Below are 19,209 nucleotides of genomic sequence, written 5' to 3'. Positions count from 1 at the left end.
TATTTCTGTATTCTAACAAAGTAGCAGAAAAAAAATGTTAAATAAACAATGAAGATACCATTCAAAAGTTAACAAGTTTCTCTTAAGTTTTCTGAGCTGCAGGCAACTTCTACTACATCTCTGATATATGTCCTGAAAGTACAAGTTCAAAATGTCCACAGCAAAACTCATTATTTTCCCCTGAATGTAATTCCTTTATTTCAAGTTCCTAAGTTAACTAATGATATCATGATCTACCATCTGATCCAAAGTAAAAATTCACTGCCCTACTTCTGGTCTCTCTCCTTTAGTCTACCTTCCTAGTTGACTATCTTGATAAAAGTATTTCTGATAATGCCACATCCCTATTTAAAAAAATGTATTATATGGCTTATTCTGTTATTAGGATAAATTCAGACAATTTGGCAAGAACCCTCACAATCTGGAAACACCCACCTTTCAAGCCTCATCTCTTGCAATCTTCTCCCATGGACCTTAACTTTAAGCTTCTTAGATATGTATAAAAAAATGTAGGTATGTGGACAATAGCAAGCCACCTCTAATAGAAACATAGATGTCAGAATCAAGAAAAGAAAGCAAATCTAATTGTGTTGTCATGTTTAAAGGTGTTGTAGGTAATGGTACCAATCTATTTATAGAACTCATACACTCTTTGAAGGACAACATCATTTTTAACATGTACTTTGCTTATTAATAAGTGTAAATTCACTGAGTAAATTCTTAGTCCTAATTTGCAGTTCCTCAAACTAACTCCATTATCTAAAAAGCAAAGAAAACCCCTCTAAATTAATTTTCATTTATATTAATTTCAAAGAAAATAGTTGCATAAAACACTTCAGAAGATAAAAGTTGTTATAAGACATATATATTTACTTGTTAAATGCAAGAATTGCTATTAGGAAGGCTAACTCAAACCCATTCTATTTACCAGGCCTGTGCCCTGTGTCACTCAATAAAATGTGTTAATTTCCTCATTTGTAAAATGGGATTACTAATATTAATCTCACCAATTTCTGTGAGAACTGAGATAATGTATTTATAGAAGTCTCAATAAAAATCATTATTGACATGGCATTTAATAAGTCCACAGAAACACAGTAGCAAGAAATCTACTTGTCTTCTCCACTGGAAGCTTCCAGGGAAATAAGAAGCTTCCTCTCACTACAGATCATACACTTCTCCCCATAAAGTACAGAGTTAGTTAGCCTAACCCAGGATAACAGGGAAGGCTGTAGGAAGAGCCTTAACGAGACCCCTGTTTACCCTGCCTATCTTAGGTTGGAAAACAAGTCAGCTAGAAACATGGAACCTGCCTATGAGTCCTTCTTGCAAATTCTGTCATCTCCAAAAGGATGTTGATTAGAGGGGTGATGTTAACAGGGGAACCCTAGCATGAACAAACTTGAAAACTTCTTAAATGAAGAACTATGACCACATTATCTTTTGTATGCGATCAGAAAATATGTAGCATAGCTATCTAAAAATTCAGCTTACGTTCTTCTGGTTTCATTTCAGTTATCTTTTGTAGCCAATTTTTCCATGTTTGGCAGTCACAAGGCTCATGTGCTTCACCAAGGCACTCCCTAAAAAGGAAAACATAGAAATGGCAATTTACAAAATATTCTTCATCAACATCAGGTAAAGAATAGGTGGAAAGTAACTCTTCCAATTTTGAAGTTGAGAAAACTGAGGCATGGAATGAGATATATTAGAATTCTTTTAGTACATATCAAAGTCAACTCTGCTGTCCTAAAATGTAAGGGATATCTGTAATAACTGTTAATTTTAAATTGGCACATATACTACCGTTCACTAGTGCTAGAAATATTCCACAGAACTAGGAACAGTGTTTCCATATGGTGCTTGAGAATGTATGTAGATATACAGAATCTGTATTCCTCATGATTCATTTACAAAACAAAAATTAAGGTATAGAATAGCCTTATATATCTGCAGTACCTAAAACAAAACAAATGAAGTCACAGTGAAATACATTATTTCCATTAAGTTTAAGATTTTCACCCCCTGGAAATTAAATAGTGTATTCAATATTTTTCCCCCTAGTAGAATCAATACCAGTATGACTAGCTCTGCTCTTAGAACAATTTCTGACAGGACCCAGAAAATAATCACAGGGGTCTGAAAATATAAATGCTACTTCTTCAAAAGTCCACAACTATTTATCACTATGCTTGATTCTCTGAAGTTGTGCTGCATTAGACAGTAGCAGCTGGTTTCCTTTTCTAGAACCTCACAGGACAGACCTGCTACTTCCTCAGGTGCTAGCCCCAGCAGTGGGATCTCTTCTGAATGCTATAACTGATTGGCACAGTTTCCACTAGTTCTCAAAGCTGCTAAGAGTGGGTATAAAAAGGAGAAGCTAGAGCAAGGGCCACAAATTAGAGAGAGCTAGAGGCTGCCACTTAATACTATTATAGATCTTTGAAAACGAAGGCATCTGAAAAATAAGGCTGAACTTCTTCAAGTCTGGTAATAACAATGCTACTGACTGATAGGTGACTGATGATCTGGATTATCAGTGTGTAGGAAGTGAGGTTCTTCTGAGAGAAGTAATGAAGATACTGGAATATTCTCAGGTACTTGAAACCTAAATTCCTGAAGAAAGTTTTAATCAAAACACCAATGATTGATGACAAGTATTCTGACAGACCTGGTACCTATTGTTGAGATTGCACCTCAAAATGTCACTAAAAACAAGTGAATGGGAAGGGGAATTTTGGCACACAGTCGACTGAAATTAATACAGTGGATTCATTTAGGGGAAAAAGTGCCTGGTAAGAAATTATAAAGAAAAAAATTGTTGTCTAATCTAAAATTCTTAACCCTATCCAAATATGAAGGTTAACTAATTTCAAGAGATCAAGGGATGGTTCTTTCCTTGAAAATGTGTCAACATGCACAACCGTTGGCAGAAAAATAAAAAAAGGCGGAAAGTGAAAATGGCATTCAGCGCTGGTCTTGCAGCAGGCCACTGTATAAGCAGCATGCACTGGAGCAGCGAGAGTGGCGCTGCTTTTACTACATGTTGGTGCTGTTTAATGTGGTACTTGGTATGATTTGATAGGTTATATTTTGGGTCTGGGTATACTCAAAATTTTTCCATATAAAAGAATGGTCACTGCATTTTCACTTTATGTCATTCCACTTATTACACTTACGAAAGGTTTCATATGAACACTTGAGGGTAGTGGGATAAACCTGTATTTATATGGGTATGATACTTTGTATAGAAGACATGATATTTAAACACGGTCTTATGATTGATCTCTACCAAATACATAAATAGCATCCTGTTTTCATTCCTGGCCTAGAAAAAATGGGGAATATTCTGTTAGCTGGAAAAACTCTGATACTTAAATAGCTGAATACTGCCAGTCTGGGAAAATCTTTTTTTCCCAGAACCAGAGCTATTAAGGTAAGGGTGTAAGACTCTGATTTTGCAAAAAAGGATGAGACTCAACTATTAGGTCCACAAACAAGGACAGCCTCATTTATTTTGCTCAATGGACTTTCTCTCTCTCTCTTTTTTAATATTATTACCTCTGTTTATTTTATGTATGAATGTATGTATGTATGTATTTATTTATTTTCGAGGATATTTTCCATGGATTTTTTAAAATATATTTTATTGATTTTTTACAGAGAGGAAGGGAGAGGGATAGAGAGTTAGAAACATCGATCAGCTGCCTCCTGCACACCTCCTACTGGGGATGTGCCCACAACCAAGGTACATGCCCTTGACCGGAATCAAACCTGGGACCTTTCAGTCCACAGGCTGACGCTTTATCCATTGAGCCAAACCGGTTAGGACTCCATTGATTTTTACTTTTTTATATCTTTCTTTAAAATGTATTTTTATTGATTTCAGGGAGGAAGGGAGAGGGAGAGAGAGATAAAAACATCAATGATGAGAGTGAATCATTGATCAGCTGCCTCCTGCACGTCCCCTACTGGGGATCAGGCCCGCAAACCTTGGCATGTGCCTTGACTGGAATTGAACCTGGGACCCTCCAGTCCACAGGCAGACGTTCTATCCACTGAGCCAAACCAGCCAGGGCACCCAGTGGACTCGTAAATCAAGAGTCCCTTTGTCTGTCGATGGAGAAGGAGATGAAGCATGAAAATGTTGCTTTAATTCAATCAAGATTCATGACCCTAACAAGGGAGCATGCGGTATTAAAATCCTTATCCTGGGTATTGGAGGAAACCAGAATGAACTATACAATTTTAGTGCCAAGAAATTCACATTCCAAGTTTTAACAGGTCTGCATGGTGCCCTCTAGACTCACTAAAAAGTTAAGAGGACTAGAAACCCGATACTGTGACCTCACCAGGTGTATCACTGTGATTCAAACCTTCTTATCAGGTGTTCAAATTTGTTTCCTGGTGGTGGTGACACCATTTTTAAAGCTTCTTTGCATAGGTTCAGTAAATAAATGCTCCAAAGCTACATGATATATTAAAAACGTCACCATTTTATTACTTAGAATATCCATGCCAGTCAATTTCAGTGAATAACTTTAAAATAAGTTTGACTTGCACGGATTTAGAAGAGACAAATTCCAAGTAAGTTTCTCAGTTTCCAACAGATATATTTGTGATTAAAGGAACCAGGAGACATTCAGAGTTGACAAAGGAGAGAAATGACCACTATACCAGGGTAATTTTGAATTTTTCTCCTCACAGATTAAGATTTTGGTGATCAAGAAGTATTTATGATAACAAATCTTTAAGGAGTTAACTCAGAGAAAAAAAGACTTTGTGTCAGTCCAGAGGGCAAAGTAGTAGCATGTTCTACTTAATAAAAAGAAAAACAGAGGGCAGACGGTCACTGGTTCAAGTGAGAGTCCATTCAGGTTTTGATGGGATAACATTGTCAAGATGAGACAAATTTGCAGTTATACAGGCTTGGGGAGAGAGCGTTCTGGATTGAGTTATAAAGGGTACAGAACTGGTTGGTGAACAATTTATAATAGAAAAGGCTATCCTTTGGTGGGAAGGGAAATAAATGCCTACTCCTACCTTCCCTCCTAACAATGAATACATTCAGTTCTACTCAGGCAGACATCTCTTGGGAGTGACTCTCAACTGATTCTGTCACATGCTGCTCTTAAAAAGAAGAAATTATTATTGCCATTTCTTGTGGTTTTTGTAATCATCTTTAAAAAGTATTTCTGAGCTTTTTGGGGAAAGAAAGAAGCAAACCTAGAATCACATGCCTTTATTTTATAAAGATCTCTCTTGCAAAGCTTCCTTTTGCATGCAGCAGATTTTTTCTCTCTTTAAGACATTACAGAAGAGCAGAATTCTACTCAGAATTTATTTAATTTTTTTTTTTGAAATTTCTGATTACAGGAAAAGCTCTACTATTGGAATAAGAACAGGAAGTTATAAAATTTTTGGTGGCCAAGACCAATGAAACTTTATTTTCAAAAATTGGTGTGGGTAACAGTTTGCAACACCTGACCTAGAGTTTATGCTATATATATAGGCTGACAGGTGAATAAATATTTTTAGCTAATGACAATGATGCTGAGGGTAAGAAACAGATCTTTCAGGATAGGAATATTTTATTACTATGCCTTTTTACTATCTAGCAAGTCTATAATTTAATTTTGGTTCTAATAAGTAGATAAGTAAAGAGTAGAGTATTATATTCATCTAAAGTATATCCTTGCATATGTGATAAATCTATAAATGAGCAAAAATGAAAAAATACTACTTATTTTCTTGACCATTTAATTAAATAAAAGTTAATTATCATTGAATCTACTCTGAATAAAGTCAGAATACTGATGTCAGACAAACATAGTTACATACCACCCATTATTGATTTATCATCAGTTTATACTTATTGAGTACTCATCAGGCACTGGAAATTAAAGACACACAAAGTAGTTCCTAACTAGGTCTGTGCATTAGAATCATCTAAGAGCTTTTTGGATTCCTCCTCCAAAATCTACTAAATCAAAACATGACTTGCTAGGCTTGGGATGAAAATTTGGAAAAGTTGTCAGTAATTCTGGGCATCCCTAGTTAAGAATCACTGCTAGAGATTTTTTGTTTGTTTGTTAATTCTTTCCTGGGGATATTTTTTCCACTGCTTTTCAGAGAGAGCAGAAGGGAAGAAGGGAGAGAAAGAGAGACAGAGAGAGAAAGAAAGAGAAACATCAATGTGAGAGAGCACATGCCCTGACTAGGGGAGGGGAGCGAACCTGCGACCCAGGTATGTGCCCTTCACTGGGAATAAAACCCAGGACCCTTGGGTGCGTGAGCCAATGCTCTAACCACTTGGCATACTGGCCAGGGCTGGAGACTTTAATTTTAAGGAATAAAGTGAAACTCTAAACATTTTCTAATCTGTGGTCAGCAATCTGATATTAGTGCATGGGCTCTGAAACCAAATGGAGCTGGGTTCTAATCCCATTTCTGCCATTTCATAGCTGCATAATCCTGGGCAACTTCTCTGAGCTGGAGTTTCTTTATCTGTAAAATGGATATAATAACAGCACTCAACTTGTAGCAAAGACAGGAGAACTCAATATGTCAAAATATTTGGCACAGTACTCAGCACATATCAAGCACACAATAAATGTATATGCAATATACTTAATTAATAAGAATAATACCAAACAGAATTTAAAAGCCTGATTGAAGGTACAAATTCTTTAAAAACTATTAGAAAGGTGCCTAGGCTAATTCCAACTTGTCTTGTACTGACCAGCAGAAGAGGTGTCCTTTTCCACAGTCCACAGCAGGAGCTCTGAGCAAGGGGAAGCTGAGTGTATCAGACCCAGATGTATTTGACCCTTGTTTTGTTAGTCTGACTGCTCTTTCACAGCCTGGAGTAGGACACCATTTAATGGCAGGATTATTTTCAACAAAGGCCTGTTTAAACAGTAATAACAAAACACAACAAAATATATTTTAACTCTAAATTTTAATATAGAATGTGTTCCTATGTTAATTTACTTTAAAGCAAAAAAAAAGCGAACTAATACAAAGTAGTCAGTCTCAAAATATAACTCAAATAATACCAGAAAGTACGAAACAACTTTTTTTTAAGTATAACTGACACACACTATTACATTAGTTTCAGATGTACAGCACAGTGATTGGATATCTGTGATCACCACAACAATTCTAGTAATCTTCTGTCATCATACAAAGTTATTACAATATTATTCACTATATTCCCTATGCTGTACACTACATCTCTCTGACTTAATTATTTTATAATTGGAAATGTGTACCTCTTAGTGCCTTTCACATGTTTCACCCATGCCCCCCAATACTTTCCCCTCTGGTAACCATCAGTTTGTTTTCTGTATATATGGGTTTGTAACTCTTGTTTTGCTTGCTATTTTGTTTTGACCTTGAGATTCCACATATAAGTGAAATCATGAAACAATTTAGTAAGAAGGAAAGAAGTGGCAATTACCTAGTAATGACATGATTTCTCAAATTTACATTTTCTTTTATATAAACTTATACGTTTCTTTAAATAACCAAGATGATGATGATAAAATAAAAATGCAATTATTCACTCAGAAAATGTGCAATTTAGAAATGTTTTCTCATATGGTATGCCACTTTTCTGATGAACTTAATTATAAACAGAATCTTACATGTGATTATTAGTTGCATCAGAATACTAAATATCTATGGCATCCTAATAATACATAAAAATCAATATTGTGATGCTTTCTATCTAAAGAAACAGAACTTTTAAAAAAGTCTACACATTAGGGTTTAGAACCCCCAAAATCTGCACAAGGCATTTAAGATGAACTTTTAAATCATACAAGAAAAAAATTAATTTGCATATATTTCTGAATAACTCCTTAATAAATATATAGAAAAAGATGTAATAAACAATATAATTCATTACATGAACTATTACTTGAAACTAAAAGACAACCCCATATATTTCTAAGTTGATAATCTTTATTTCTAAATATTTATATTTAGGAGTATAAAATACTAGAGGACCAGCGCACAAAATTCATGCAGGGGGTGGGGGGAGAACGGCGGTCCCTCAGCCCAACCTGCACCCTCTCCAATTTGGGAGCCCTCAAGGGATGTCCAACTGCCAGTTGGACATCCCTCTTGCAATCCGGGACCTCTGGCTCCTAACCGCTCAACTGCCTGCCCTAACCACTCTGCCGGCCTGATCCCCCTAACTGCTCTCCTTTGCCAGCCTGATCGCCCCTATTAACCTTTTTTAAAAAAAATCTTATCCCCTTCACACACAATTTGACTTCCTTATTGGCTTCTCCCTCTCACACAATTTTTCTCTCCTTTAAGTGACACTTTTTCCTACTGACTCATCATTTATAAACTTTGCTTTCCTTCTTATTTCCTACTTCTGTTCCATCTTCTTCCCATCTTTCTTCTATCCTCCCTTCCTCCCTCCCTCCCACCTTCTTTCCTTTATCTTTACCCCTGCCCTCACTTCCCTTTTCCTTCCTTCCCACCTTAATTTTTTTCTTCACTTCTTTGGACCTGCTTTGCTCCCTCCTCCATTTCTTCCTTCTTCTCATTCTCCTTTTAAGCTCTACCAGCTCCCCTTTAAAACTTTTCTTCCCCTCCCTCTTGCTCTCTCATCCTACCTTTCCCATACATTATTCTCTACTTACTTCCACTGTTAATATCTATCTATCTACTTGCGTAATTACTCACTATCGTTTATCTTTTTTCATTTCTGACTCCTACTTTTAAAATCTGTCCCCAGTACACAACTATACTTGATTTTCATTATAGCTCCTACAGTTCACTCATTCATCCTCTTTCCTTCTTTAAATCTGTTCTCTACAGACTCCTTTATAAAGTTCTTCCCTCCCTCCTTTCCTTCTTAAAGCTTTCGTTCAGGGGGGTGTTAACCCCCAGCCCAGGGCTCAGTCCCGGCCAGGTGTTCGCCGCCCCCCCCCTTCCCCACCGTTGTCCTGCTCTCATTCCCTGCCCAGGACCCCTGGCCCAGCGAGGGAGGCCGAGGCCTGCACAGCCCAGGTGCTGCTGCTGCTGCGAAGCAGGAGCGCTTCCACCCAGAAGGCCTCGGACCATCCACCACTCCGTCCCGGACCTGTGGATGCCTCCCTGCCAATGGCCTGTGCTGGGGGCCACCGCCCTGGTCCTCCTGTGTTGGGCGGGGCCGGGTGCACCTGCTCCCCCACTCGCTGCGGTTGCCACCCCCTCCTGTGTGCAGCCCCACATTTCCTTCCCTTTTCCATTCCTGTGTCTTTTTCTTGTTCCCTTTCTGTATTTCTGTTTCTCCTCTTGGCCTGTCTGCATGCAGGCCTGCCTTCTTCTCCCTCTCCTTTCTTATCCCTGCCTATTGTATCCTATCCTACCCTATCCTGGGCCTTGCAGCTGCCTGAGCAGAGGGCGGGGACGCAGCCTGCTGATCTGGTCGTGACGTTATGGTATAACAGATAATTTGTAAACTTCTCTATTATTAGTATAGATAATGTCTTTTGGAAAACTTGAAGTACTACTATCTACTTTGAACATTATCTTGATCAATCAGTTATAAAAGTACAACAGGCAAATCAGTAAATAGTTCTGAGCAATGGTTTTATATCTTTTAATAAATGCCTATTTTAGCTTTTCACTTTTACTTCTTTCATGATCATTAAATAATGCTTTAGCTTAAAACTTCAATTAATGCTGCCATTCCTTTATGCAATTTTTGAGACAAAAGTAAATTTCATTTCCTTTATGCAATTTTTATGGTTTTTCAAAAATAAAAAAAAATATTAAATGAAATCTGTTGTATAGTTTTCATAAAATTAAAATTATGGGATTGGACTGATAATTTCCAGCATACCTTAATATCAAACTGTAGGTATCGTTTGTCCATCTCCTTAGAAACTATACTTTCTATGATATCCACAGGTACAAGTTGGAAGCAATCATACGCAGGGCAGAAAATATTATGGGCTTCACCTTCTTGAATTTTCAGATTCAAAAACCTATTAAAATGATCAATTGATAGAAAATGGGCAAAGATAAAATTTATTTACACAGTCTAAGATTTTATCTTTGCTGAATTATCTGCTACAATATAATTAAAATAACACCAATGAACTAAGTGTGGAATATCAGGTATAACACACTGATTCATATAAATCACAGTCCACACTCACTACCTGCCCAACCATTCATTATTTATATGAATATACATACACATATATATTTATGTTTTACATATTTTTACATGTTCCTATTCCACTTCATCCTTTAAAAATTTAAAACAATACATTTATTAACATTAAAAATTCAGAAATGAGTGGTTTAGAAAGGTCATATTCAATTCTCAATATTCTACACCTTTAAACAAAAAGGAGCACTGGTACAGAATTAAACCATGCATAACTTAAGAGATTTTGGGATGGTACTTAAATGTAGCATGCCTTTTTGAAGAATAGGTTTTCTGCTTATATTTCATCTGGACAAATATTAAAATGGCTTTCATTTCCTATTCCAGTCACCCTAGTTGAGGTAGTAGGGAAAAGGCACCCTGGAAAGTGGCAGGAATCTAGCACAAGGTGAATTAAGTGGTTAAGAACAGGATTTTGAATTAAGAGAATTCCAGGCCTACCACTAACAAGTTATATAATCTTCAGTTTTATTATCTATAAAATGGAGATAGTAATATACACTTCTCACGGTTGTTATACAGGTTATAAGATATAATGTATGTAAAATATTTTCATGGTGCCTTGTACAGAATAAGAATTTATAAATTTTAGCACAGGTTTATTGTTATTATTATTAATGTTGCCCTACAGAAAGAAAAAATTTTTGAAGTGTATATTTAACATTTAAACCTAGAGAAAATAAATGGAAAACAGGAAATTAAATCATCATTTTCTAGTCATCACCATCAACAATAGCTCATTATTCCACTGCCTAGAGCAGTGGTTCTCAGCCTTCTGGCCCTTTAAATACAGTTCCTCATGTTGTGACCCAACCATAAAATTATTTTCATTGCTACTTCGTAATTGTAATGTTGCTACTATTATGACTTGTAATGTAAATATCTGATATGCAGGATGGTCTTAGGCGACCCCTGTGAAAGGGTCGTTTGACTACCAAAGGGGTCGCGACCCACAGGTTGAGAACCGCTGGCCTAGAGTATATTTTCCCTTTAGTTCTCTGTCTCTTAATTCCACTGCACTTAAAGTATCAAGCTTACTAATAAGACTCATCACATCTGCTCCCTTTGTTCCACCTCTTACCCTTGGCACAACAGCATACTCAAGTTTTCCCCATCCTTAAAACCTTTCTCAGCCAAATGACTCTTTTTTTAGTTCTACTTTGCTTTCCTATCAAAGTTGCTTGGCAAAATAGTTTATAATGACTTGCCATTCCTTCCTCAAGTCCATATTCAGTTCTAAGCCTGTAACACTCTAGCTTCTATCACCTTTTCATTGAGTGACCGGTCACAACATGGCCATTAAGATTACTCATTAGCTCAATCTACTCAAGACTTCTGAGTTTTTATTTGCTTTCACTTCTCTAGAGCATTAGACACTGTTAACAGTTCTTTCTTTCAGATTCTCTCTGGCTCCCAGAACTTTTTAACATTTTCTTAGCATTCTTCTTACTTTTAGCTGCTTCTTGTCCATCTTTTTCACTAGTGCATTTTACTCTCCTGTTCACTTATATTTTACTGCTCCCTAAGATTTTCACACCAAACTCTTTCCTTCCCAATTCCATACAATCTTCCTGGATGATCTAAATACCCCTATCATAGCCCTGACCAGTTTGGCTCAGTGGATAGAGCATCGGCCTGCGGACCGAAGGGTCCTGGGTTTGATTCCAGTCAAGGGCATGTACCTTGGTTGCGGGCATATCCCCAGTGGGGGGTATGCAGGAGGCAGCTGATCAATGTTCCTCTCTCATCGATGTTTCTAACTCTTATCCCTCTCCCTTCCTCGCTGTAAAATATCAATAAAATATATTAAATAAATAAATACCCCTATCATAAACTACCACCTACATGCTAATGAAATTTAAAACCCATATCTCCCTTAATTATAGATCTTGATTACACACATTTTTGTTCAAATATCCCATAGGCATTTTAATTCAGCATCTTTAAAATCTCCCCCTTTTTCAATGTTTTAAAACTACACAGGCTCCATAAAAGTCTGATATATTTCAATAGGAGAACATTCTTCAAATTAGTTACCAGTTAAAAATTATTTGTATTACTGTGTCAAGAAAAATAATTTGGCAGAAGGATGGATAAAGAATTCAGGGGAAATGCTATAGAGCAGCCATTCTCTAAGTGTGATATGTAGATCTATGAGGGTTCCTGAGACTTCCCAGGGGGTTTATGAGGTCAAAACTATTTTCAAAATATTAAGCCTTCATTTGGTTTTTTGGTTAAGACTGCTGGTGCTTTGGCATGAATCATGGCAGTGGCCCTAAAATTATACTAGTAGATTGCATTCTTCACTGCTCTATATTCAAAATTAAAAAAAAAACAAATGCCAGTTTCATTTAAGAATACCCTTGACGGAGTAATAAAAATTATTAATTATTGATTAAGTATTAATGAAATGGGAAGTAAGTACAATACAATGAACTGCTGTACACTAAACAAAGCATGATGGTTATCTCAAGGAAAACGCACAGGCTCTTGTTCAAATACAAGCAGCCTCACTTGCTTTTATCATGGAACACCTTTTTTTTTTCAGAGTGACTGCAAACAATGATTATTCAGACTTCGTTAAAAGGTAGACTACTTTTGAAAATGAATGAAATAAACCTGGCATGTCAAGGAAAAAAGTTGGGGGTATTTATTGCCAATGACAAAATTCAAGCCTTCAGATAAAACTTAGAATTTTAAAAGATTCTTATCTGTTTGACAGCTTCCCAGTATCAGAAACTTTCCTGATGAGACTGGTAATGATATTAATTAATGTGAATTTTTATTATATTTGTGTGTAGTGAAATATGTTAACATTGGAAGATCTAAACAATCCAGTGAACCAATATTTTCGACCTGATGTTACAAAACCAGACAAGAGTAAAAGAGCTATTAAAAGTGCAACACAGACCCAGGGATTTTAATGTAAGAGTAAAAAAAGTCCATTAGTATGGCTTTAGATTTTACACTGCAATTAACCATCAAGAAAATACTATTTATTGAGTTTTGATGTATATCAAAAGAATATCCAAACCTATCTGAATATACCTCTTTTCCATCTACACATGTGTGAGGACAGATTTTCTTTATATACATTGACCAAAACAATAAATTATAACATACTGAATGCATAAGTAGATAAGAGAATTTGCAAAAAAGCAAAACATACCACTCTTCTAATTTATTAATGGAGGTAGTTATTGTTCATAGTAAATATTATGTTAACATATAATGCGTTTATTATCAAAGTGAATAAACAAATCTTAATTTTTTCAGTGTTAATTTTTAATATAGTATATAGATGATAGATATCACCCATATAAACAGAAGCTCTTTGGACTCCTCAAGAATTTCTAAGAGTCTAAAGGGATCTTGAAACTAAAATTTAGAGAAGTGCTAATTGCAGAGTTCCCTTTTCACATAACAGGAATCTCTTCATTTTAGTTATGAATAGGTTCCCTGGAAAGTTGGATATAATTTATCTTATACAGTCATATGTAACTTAACAAGGGGACATACAGTCTGAGAAATGCATCACTAGGTGATTTCACCCTTGTGAGAACATCATAGAGTGCACTTACACAAACCTAGATTGTATAGCCTACTACACACCTAGGTTGTATGGTATATAGTCTACTGCTCCTAGGCTTCAGAATGTTACTGCACTGTATACTACAGGCAATTGCAACACAATGGTACATATTTATATATCTAAAAATAGAAAGGTGCATTAAAAATACGGTATAAAAGATAAAGTTGTGCACCTGTGTGTGCATGCATTGGGGGATATTGGGAGGGCTGTGGAGGGAGGTACCTTTGGAGAATGGATATCAGGAGGTAGGAGGGGTGAGGGGTGGAGAAGGAAGAGAAGGGGAAAGTGAGAGTGGAGATACAAAGAAACCCAGAGAGATAAAGCTTGAGATGAGAAATAACAAAAGGGAGAAGAAGAGAGGAGTAGAGGGAGGAAAAGGACTGGGAGGAAAGAGAGAAAGAGAAATGGAGGGAAGGGAAATGAGTATTTTTGTGTGTGATGTGCAACTGCACACATGTGTGGACACAGCAGTGGACAGCATGCGGAGCCTCCTCATCTATTTAAATCACCCAGAGCCAGCAGTAAATTTGGCATTGTAGTTGGGTCCAGCTATTCCTTTCAACATTGCAAACAAACTTTTTTCTAATAATTCATTATAATTTTATGGGACCACCTTCATACATGTGGTTCTTCACTGATCAAAACGTAGTTATGCGGCATGTGGCTATAGTACTCTGGTTAGAGTGCATAGCTTACTTAGATACAGTACTATATGATGTTTTAAATTGCATGTATTCTAATGCATTAGAATCAGTTTAATTATCTCTGGGGATCATAATGACAGAAGACAGGATCATTTATCTGGGAGCCATGCTGTTAATCCTCATCAAAATACAATTTTCCACTAAATTTGTAAGCAGAACATGAAGCTGATGAAATGTTAAAGAAAGAAATTTGAGGCAAACTTTACTTATACATCAGCTTCACAGATTATATTTCTCTGCTTATTACCAAACTTAGGAAAATGATAAGTAACATTTATTGAGTGGCCCTGTTCTAAGCATCTAAACTAATAAAAGGGTAATATGCTAATTAGGGCAGATGTCTTCCAGACATCCATCCAGACAAAGCCACAGCGGCTGCGGCTGCGAGGCCTGGGGCTCACGCCAGCCATGGACTCAGGCAGCCATGAGCTCCTGCGGCTGCGAGGCCCAGGGCTCAGGCCTCACAGCCGCTGCGGCTGGCAGTGGTAGCAGCAGCAGGGTGATGGGGGGGGCACCTTCTCCTGATCAGCCCAGTCGCCTCCCACAGAGGAAGGCTAGACTGGGGCTTAGGCCTGCTCCCCGTGGACATCCCCTGAGTGCTCCCAGGCTATGAGAGGGAGTGGGCTGGGCTGAGGGACCCCCCCAAGTGCACAAATTTTCGTGCACCAGGCCTCTAGTTTTATATATATTAAGCCATTTAACAATAAACTGACAATAATTTATGAAGTCCTTACTATTATCACCATTTTATAGATTACAAAACTGAGGCACAGGGAGATTACCAGTTAACTAAATCAACAATAAGTAGCAGGAATGATATTCTAGGGTGGGTAATACTAATTTCCCTTTCATTTAAGCTCTTGGCATAGGAGCTTCAAAGCATCTGGCTGGACTGTTAAGGAGGTAGGGGAAGCATAAAATAAATTGAGAGGTTTTCAAACTATCTAAGGACTTTAACATTTTTTTCCTTGGTTTCTGGACAGAGGCATTTCTTTTTTATATGCCTACAAAATATGAAAAGGCTGCAGTTAATTTAAAAATGACTTTATTAACATATTAATCACCCAACCTGAAACCTGTTTTGCTGGTGCTTGATTTGACAAGAACTACCTGGCAGGAGTGCATAGGAGAATCCTAGGTAGGCTAATAAGGTACCATAGAAAACAATAATTCGATCTTTCAAATTTAAATCTTACCATAAACTTCTCAAGGCTAGTCTGTGGTGAGTATAGAAAATGGTTCCTGTGATAGGAGTTAGCTAAGACAGGCTGAGGAAGTTGAAAAAATATCAAGTAAATCCCTGGGAAGAGGAGAGGTTTCAGTTTTCACATAGAAACCAAGGTCAACAGTAGCAAACCTGGTAGAACCCAGATAATACTTCCTAATACAATACAATACTTTGGAATGTGAGCTCTGACCCTTGCCAATTAGTTTACCTGCATCAATTGTACTGATTTGATCCTATGTAATTAGACTCTGAGTAGAGTCTAGCCTACGTTTTAAAATAAACAACCTGATAGCCTTATTAATTCTGACTTTCTTTTAAGCAGTATTTTTTCCTCCTCTAAACGAAATCTTGCTTCATACTCTGGTTTGGAAAACAGATAAGAAAATTACTCAAAATGAAACCAGAGTGACAGAAATAAGATCAGCGTTACCTACAGATTGGAGGGATGGGGTGGTGGTGGGAGGATAAGGAGGCAAAAAGAGAAAGGCAGGAGGGATTTCAAGGAGAAATGAGGTAAGTTTTGGGGGTGATGGATATATTCATTATCTTGATTGTGGTAATGGTTTCATGGATACACACACATGCCAAGGCTAACAATATTATTTATTTTAAATATGTGGTTTATTACATGTCAATTACACCCCCAATAAGCATTTGCTCATATTCTTGGCTTTATTACCCAACATGGTATTTCCCCAGCTCCCTAAAGTTGGTACCCAGCACTCCATGAAAAGGAGTAGTTTGAAAACTTCTGATTTTTAATATTTCCTTAAATAATGACATGCTTCATTTAGGTCATCAACCAGCATATTTATGTGTCTCCAGAGAAAACATGGTATTGTACTACTCATTATATTGATCTTCATTTTGTTTATAAACCTCATTAGAGCAAAGTTAATGGATGTGGCAAAGTATAAATCTTGGCAAGTTAATAGGAAGAAGAATAAACGTGAGAAGCAAAATAAGTTTTCCACTAGTAATATATACCCAACCATGCCTAGCAGAAGCATTTAACTTTGAATTTATTAAAAAGGAATTTTAAACATCCATATTCTTATAGATTTTCAAGGTTATTTGCTCGTTACAAAAATTCAGAGAAAGCATAAAAATAGATGCTTAAAAATTCTTGGGATATAAGAAATTGTTGATATTCAGGTGTAGGCTTGAGATGTACATGAGATGTAATATAAATTAAAATACTAAGAAAACGCATTTACATATACCTGCTCTGTCCCCTAAAGTACCTTACATTAAGCTAAAAATAACACTAATTGCTAAATTAAATAATTTCACAAAAGTAATAGATGGAAAAATGTTAAAATAAGGAAAATAAAATTCTTCCTTAGTAGTGAAGTGCAATAACTCTGTAAGCAATAAAATAATCCATATAATTAAATATTAAAAGCAAACAATTTTTTTTTGTCAAATCAGAGTGCTATCATGCAGTAAGAAATATAATGCATACTCACGACTCCCAACATCCTCTACAGAAATCATGTCCACAGGGCATATCCACCGGGTCTTCAAATACAGAAATACTGCACATACAAATGTCACACTGGAGATGAAGAAGAGCAATGATTTAAACAAAGTCATATGTTGAAAAGAGTGCAATACATTCATCTGTCCATTAGTTTAAGGCAAAAATACTAATACAGTTATTATAAAAAGTTAAGTGTTTCAAAATTATAAGGTAAATTAAAATTAGTGTGCCTACCTTTGATTGAAGAACAAATACGCTTACCTCATTATAAATGATTGTGAGATTTACTCTTACACTCCAAATTTATATATTAAATTAATCAGTGACTACACACATTTGGAAAACGAAGTACAAGAAAAAAATCATTACAATCTATTCAGGTCAAGATCAAATTGTCCATTTCAAAATAACTACTTCAATATCATGTCTTTTACCCTCTATTCACCCCAGAAAATCTACAAAAACAGAGTAACTGTTTTTTCAATATAGCAACTCAGGATATTCAGAGTAGCAAGTCAAGGATTTCTACCCAAGGAACTCTGCTATAAAACTATGTATTTTCTAAACAATGACTTATTAGAAACAAACATTATAATGTTACAGATGTAAATTATAGAAGCAGAATTCTGTTTTCTAAGAAGGCCTAGATAAAACCTGGAATACTTTCATTTATCACAAATTTTGAGGGCTGACTCATTCAAGAAACTTTAAAATTTCCTCTAACAGTATACGAATGTTATGCCAGTGAAAAATGCAGACACAGGCAGTACTGTTTCTCAGTAACATTTTTATGGAAGTTTATCTAGATAACAAACTCCAGAAGCTTTACTAAAACAAACACATAATTATCAATGTAATATAAATGTTTTGAAGAAAATATAAAATATGTTTTCATATTTTTGGTGTAAAGTGCCTATCACAATCTCAACTTTTAATATTTCAGTATGGTGTGTTTAACCGTTTGAGTCCCAAGCAGCGCAATCGCGCTGCTTGGTATTTCTTGACATAAAATAAAACAAGCACTATCACGCTGTTTGGGTCTTTTCGTACTCATTTAGAGAAGCGCAGTTGCGCTGTTTGGGATTCTTCGACAGTGTTTTTTCAATACCCCCTGGGACTCAAACGAATCGTATGTTTTCTCGACATAAAATCTCAGCAGCGCGATCGCGCTGCTTGGGACTCAAACGGTTAAAAACTTTAAGCAACTGGAGTTTTTAAGTGGAAATATAGTAGGTGGTTTTCCTACACTCTTCTATGTTTTTTGTTTTGAAATGAGTAAAGAAAACCTTTATTTTTCAGTCTGTAATTCAGAGATCAAAAAAATATTCTGTGATAAGAAATATTTACCACATCGTGAAATAATGGAACCCTTTAAGAAAGGTATAGGATTCAATGACCAGAACATGATAGAGGGTCTATGAAACAATTAAAAAGGTAAACACAAAACTATGGGAAGTACACTGAATACCAATCCATACCAAACTGGTGTCCAGATCCCCAGGAGACAAACTTATTTCATCTGGAGAGGTGACGGAAGAGCGTGTAGTCCTTGGAGTTCTTGGAGAAGGGAGCGTGTCCCAGGCATTACACCCACTTGGTGGAGGAGTTGGCATTTGCACACCTGATCGTTGGCAGCAATTCTCTGGGTTGGACATCCAAGCTTCAAGTAATTTCTCCCTGTCCCAGTCTTTAAGAAAAATGGAATGATTATCTCTCAAAAACAAACAAACAAACAAAAAAACACAGAAAATTATGGTGTTTTAAGAACTTCATAATAACAAAGGAAAGTGAGGATAAATTAAAGAGATATTTCCTGTGGCCATCCAAGGAAAAAAATACTTATATAAAGTAGTAATTGCAAATAGAATATTTAGGTATGCTAATTCATCAATATTTTTAAACAGAATTCAAACTTTTATAATCTACCATGGATTACAACCATGTCTACAATATAGTCAACATTTCTAGTAATTTCTACTAATAATCAAAAGAAGTGGCTCACCTCTTTTGGAATTTACTAAA

General features: G+C 36.2%; 1 protein-coding gene across 3 annotated transcripts in view; it reads right to left on the bottom strand.

Annotated features, from left to right (window-relative positions):
* The window catches only part of ANKIB1 (ankyrin repeat and IBR domain containing 1), a 118,491-nt gene that overhangs the window by 28,201 nt on the left and 71,081 nt on the right, over positions 1-19,209 (bottom strand). For all 3 annotated transcript variants that reach the window (XM_070424232.1, XM_070424229.1, XM_070424230.1), the window contains exons 6-10: positions 18,666-18,874; positions 17,174-17,262; positions 9,848-9,992; positions 6,743-6,909; positions 1,495-1,583 (exon numbers count right to left, since the gene is read on the bottom strand). In XM_070424232.1, the coding sequence (XP_070280333.1) occupies positions 1,495-1,583; positions 6,743-6,909; positions 9,848-9,992; positions 17,174-17,262; positions 18,666-18,874 (699 nt within the window). The remainder of the gene's footprint in view (positions 1-1,494; positions 1,584-6,742; positions 6,910-9,847; positions 9,993-17,173; positions 17,263-18,665; positions 18,875-19,209) is intronic.

This window comes from Myotis yumanensis, unplaced genomic scaffold (genome assembly GCF_028538775.1).
Source record: "Myotis yumanensis isolate MYYU_CA2020_CCGP unplaced genomic scaffold, mMyoYum1.0.hap1 SCAF_9, whole genome shotgun sequence".
In the NCBI taxonomy this organism is placed as follows: Eukaryota; Metazoa; Chordata; class Mammalia; order Chiroptera; family Vespertilionidae; genus Myotis; species Myotis yumanensis.
This window is presented reverse-complemented; position numbering and strand designations above follow the sequence as displayed.